Raw genomic sequence first — 2,543 nt, forward strand, 5'->3', positions numbered from 1 at the left:
TTGGGAACCCAGAAGTTGAAGCCGGACTGAGACTAAGTTTCCAGTAATACAAATACAAGTTTTAAGACCCCTCACCCCACCCATCTCTTCACTCCACGTGAACTATGAACAAAACATTGACCTCGATAAAATCAACTCAAGATTTTTTTTTCAGGTATTCACTCCTGTAGATTCAAGTAGTTCTCGCCTTTTTGTTGTATGTTCAAACATTCAATTCTCTACCATGTTTGGCTGTAATAAGTTATTTCAGGTTTAATGGAATGTCATATAACTCCATGACTGTGTACAGTACAGCAGGTAGGTCATTTAGTGTGCAGACTTCAGTCCCAAAACTAGGGCTGCAATAGCTCAGTGGTTAAATGCCATAGCCCTGCATTCCAGAGGCTGCTGGTTTGAGACCAGGTTGCATCAGGAATGGCATCCAGCATACAATAATTGCCAAATCTTTTATTAGTGACAATGCATACAGAATGGAGCAGCCATATAACAACCTCTTTAGTTTCAAAACTGCAAAATGGCAGCTCCCATGGCTAATGATTTTTCATCTCTAGATAAAAAAGTAAAACACCCAACTAAAAAAGTTAGTGCATAAATTTATTTTGAAAATAAGTCATTGGTTATTTCTTCAGCTCACCACATTCTGGATAAAAAAAAAAAAAAAAAAATCACCTAATAACGCTACTACATTCCTTACTGGGTTGACTAATCTTTAAAGTTAGATGCAAAATTCAAAAATACTCAAAACAAATTTACAACAAAATATTGTTTATGAGAAAATCTGTTGCCATAAAATGAAACTACATCTAAATTCTGCTACACAGCAAATTTGGAAAGATGATTTTAGACACCATGTTGAAGGTAAGATGTCCCACATCTTTAGTGTCAAAACCTTGAATTCCTGTTATACAAACTCAAAATAAAGCAAACTTCTTGATTAAATATTTAACAAAAGCGTAATCTGGAGTTGTATTATTAGAAATAACACATCTGACATTTAAAAATAAAGTTATTGTTTGAGCTTTATTTTAGGTCTAAAACTACAACAAAACATTGCACAGTTATTTAAATTTTGTAATTAATCAGAACATTTGGTTGTCTCTTTCTTAGAATGTGATAACTCCATCCCAGGGGATATTCCAGGTAGGCATACTTTGCAGCCAATGAACATGAGGAATGCTCTTCGAAAACAACTATTAAAGAAAACATACAAAAAGGGATTTAGCGATGAGTTGATGTATCCTAACCACAAGAAAACATCCCAGATTTCCACCTCTGTGCTGTAATTGATGAACGGATCCACAATGTTGACTGTAAAAAAGGGCATCCAGAAGATAAGAAAAACTCCCATTATAATTCCTAAAGTTTTTGCCGCTTTTCCTTCCCTTTTCATAGTGTTGCGATGTCGTTTCTTCTTGCTTGAGTCTTTGCCAACTCCAGCAGCCATTTGGCTTTCCATGGCACTGATTTGCTTGGCCTGCCGTTTAGCAGCTTTGAAGATCTTCCAGTAGGCCACAAGCATGACCACCATAGGCAAGTAAAAGGCCACCAAAGAGGCCATTATGGCGTAAATGCGACTGACCAAAAATACACACGTATCTTCAGGAATTTGTATGTCTGTCTCAGCAACGTGAAGGTCTAGCATTATGGGACCAAAAGAAATGAGCATTGGTACAGCCCAACAAATAGCAATGAGCAGAGCCACTCGACAGGGGGACATCTTCAAGGAGTAAACCAAGGGGTTGCAGACTGCATAATAACGGTCAAAGGCAATGCAACTGAGATGGAATATGGAGGCAGTGCAGAGCATCACATCCAGGCTGGAATGAAGCTTACAAAAAAGAGAGCCAAAGTACCAGCATCCTTCCACAGTTCGAATCATACTGTAAGGCATCACCAACAGGCCAACAAGGCAGTCAGCCACGGCAAGAGACATGACAAAAGAATTTGTTGGTGACTGTAGCTGCTTGAAGTAGGCAATGGACAAAACAACCAGGAAGTTGCCCACCACAGTGGAGACTATCCCAGCTGAGAGGAAGGCATACAGAAAACTGCGCAAACCTTGGTTCCGAAACGTAACACAGGATTGAAGTTCAACCTGAAGAGATGTGTTAACATTTACGGTCCATTCCAGGCTGCTGTTCTCCATGTTGTTAGCAGACCTGTCAAAACACAATTAGAAATAAATGAATGTAGTTTCTGGGATGTTTGAGGTACTGGTTACATTACTCAATCATTTATTGGTGATAAAAACAAAGAGGGGGGAAAAAAATCAAATTTGTGTTACACTGACATTTTGCACAAAGGCGAATTACAACAGCATGCACCTAAATCTAAACCATACATTTAAAGCTTGTTAAGGTTGTGTTCACTAAACCACCTGAAGAAGACTACAGGCATGAAAAAACTGTGGTGCTGAAGTTTCTTTATGTAACGTGCCATCTGTTTGCTTGAGAGTTTAGAAATGCAATAGGTTTTTTGTTGCTGTTGTTGTTGTTTTCAACACAGTTGTTGCTATAATAAGATAAAATATAATTATATTCTAC

General features: G+C 38.1%; 1 protein-coding gene across 1 annotated transcript; it reads right to left on the reverse strand.

Annotated features, from left to right (window-relative positions):
• Nucleotides 1–1,075: 1,075 nt before the first annotated feature.
• Nucleotides 1,076–2,146, reverse strand: LOC119407498 (5-hydroxytryptamine receptor 4). Its single transcript, XM_037674323.1, has one exon. It carries the CDS (start codon nucleotides 2,144–2,146, stop codon nucleotides 1,076–1,078), a length of 1,071 nt encoding a protein of 356 aa, XP_037530251.1.
• Nucleotides 2,147–2,543: the final 397 nt, after the last annotated feature.

The sequence above is a fragment of the Nematolebias whitei genome, chromosome 3 (assembly GCF_014905685.2).
Source record: "Nematolebias whitei isolate Nwh7 chromosome 3, NemWhi1, whole genome shotgun sequence".
NCBI lineage: Eukaryota > Metazoa > Chordata > Actinopteri > Cyprinodontiformes > Rivulidae > Nematolebias > Nematolebias whitei.